Here is a 2,076-nt window from a genome sequence, read left to right on the forward strand (position 1 = left end):
ATATCTGGATCCACAAGAAGGTTTAATCTAATATTTAAGATATCTGGATCCACAAGAAGGTTTAATCTAATATTTAATATATCTAGATCCACAAGAAGGTTTAATCTAATATTTAATATATCTGGATCCACAAGAAGGTTTAATCTAATATTTGAGATATCTAGATCCACAGGAAGGTTTAATCTAATATTTAAGATATCTGGATCCACAAGAAGGTGTAATATAAAGTTTAAGATATCTGGATCCACAGGAAGGTTTAATCTAATATTTAAGATATCTGGATCCACAAGAAGGTTTAATCTAATAATTAATATATCTAGATCCACAATAAGGTTTAATCTAAGATTGAAGTTGTATGGAAACAGAAATGTAATAATGTCAAAGTGCTAGAACTATTTTAACTAAACATTTAGGTTTATAGTTGTGTTGCAGGAAAGGTATCAGGAACAAAAGCCAAGTTAGTTGACTCGGTGATCAGCCTAAATCGGCCATTGAGTTCTGGGTGCGTCTTAACCATCTTGTCAGAACCACCATTAAAACGCATGTTTGGAGGAAGATCTGTATAAAAAAATATATACACATATATTTTAATACTCAGAATAATAAAACAAGGAAACAATATTTATTATAAAACATTTTGGTGTTGCGAACTTGTAAATTGGTCATTTTAATGTATACTTTAAAAAATATTTTTCTCAATTCTTTTTCTATTTTTTAATACCTGATTTTGAAAAGAAACTAACCTGTATAATGTTATACCTTGATTTCAAGCACACCTGAATATTTCAGTTACTATTAATTATTAAGATGGAAATTAAACTGTCCAAGCAAACGACTAATTATAATTTTCCAATTAGGATCAGCTAACACAAAGTAATTACGTGTGTCAGTATCTTAATGTTAAGCTCCAACAAGGCTCAAAGATACATCCACAATAAATATTATTGGGTGTGCCACAACATTTGTATTTACACACGTGTTAAAATAATTCTAAAATGTGAGTAAACTATTTAAAGATGTGTTATGGAAACTATTTAAAGATATGTTATGGAAACTATTTGAAGATGTGTCATGGAAACTATTTAAAGATGTGTTATGGAAACTATTTAAAGATGTGTTATGGAAACTATTTGAAGATGTGTTATGGAAACTATTTGAAGATTTGTTATGGAAACTATTTGAAGATTTGTTATGGAAACTATTTGAAGATGTGTTATGGAAACTATTTGAAGATGTGTTATGGAAACTATTTGAAGATTTGTTATGGAAACTATTTAAAGATGTGTTATAGAAACTATTTGAAGATGTGTTATGGAAACTATTTGAAGATTTGTTATGGAAACTGTTTAAAGATGTGTTATGGAAACTATTTGAAGATGTGTTATGGAAACTATTTGAAGATGCGTTATGGAAACTATTTAAAGATGTGTTATGGAAACTATTTGAAGATGTGTTATGGAAACTATTTAAAGATCTGTTATGGAAACTATTTAAAGATGTGTTATGGAAACTATTTGAAAATTTGTTATGGAAACTATTTAAAGATGTGTTATGGAAACTATTTAAAGATTTGTTATGGAAACTATTTAAAGATCTGTTATCAGGTGTGGATCATACACAAACTTAGTATAGCTTATCGTTATCCAACATTCATCTAAGCTATATGAAAGATCATACGAAAGATTACTAAGATAAATACATGTTTTAGTGTATGATATTCACATATAGGACCTGACCCTAGGGGATGGGGGTGGGGGTGCTAGCCACACCTCTTTTCTAAGTAACTTAAAAACTAAGGAGTAACAAAGGTTAATTAGGACAAAAACATGGATCAACTAAAATACCCTAACAACCCTACCCCTGCCATATGTAGTCCCTGATACAGTCCTTTATTGTAGTCCCTGATACAGTCCTTTATGGCAGTCCCTGATACAGTCCTTTATTGTAGTCCCTGATACAGTCCTTTATGGCAGTCCCTGATACAGTCCTTTATTGTAGTCCCTGATACAGTCCTTTATGGCAGTCCCTGATACAGTCCTTTATTGTAGTCCCTGATACAGTCCTTTATGGCAGTCC

The 2,076-nt window shown here is 30.8% G+C and overlaps 1 protein-coding gene across 1 annotated transcript in view; it reads right to left on the minus strand.

The window, feature by feature from the left end:
• Positions 1-415: 415 nt before the first annotated feature.
• Positions 416-2,076, minus strand: part of LOC106475739 (putative ammonium transporter 1) — a gene marked incomplete at its 5' end in the record, with an annotated part of 21,746 nt that continues 20,085 nt past the window's right edge. Inside the window, one exon of the mRNA XM_013936413.2 lies at positions 416-558. Coding sequence (XP_013791867.1) covers positions 416-558 — 143 coding nt within the window. The remainder of the gene's footprint in view (positions 559-2,076) is intronic.

Source organism: Limulus polyphemus, unplaced genomic scaffold (assembly GCF_000517525.1).
Source record: "Limulus polyphemus unplaced genomic scaffold, Limulus_polyphemus-2.1.2 Scaffold9082, whole genome shotgun sequence".
NCBI classification, from domain to species: Eukaryota; Metazoa; Arthropoda; class Merostomata; order Xiphosura; family Limulidae; genus Limulus; species Limulus polyphemus.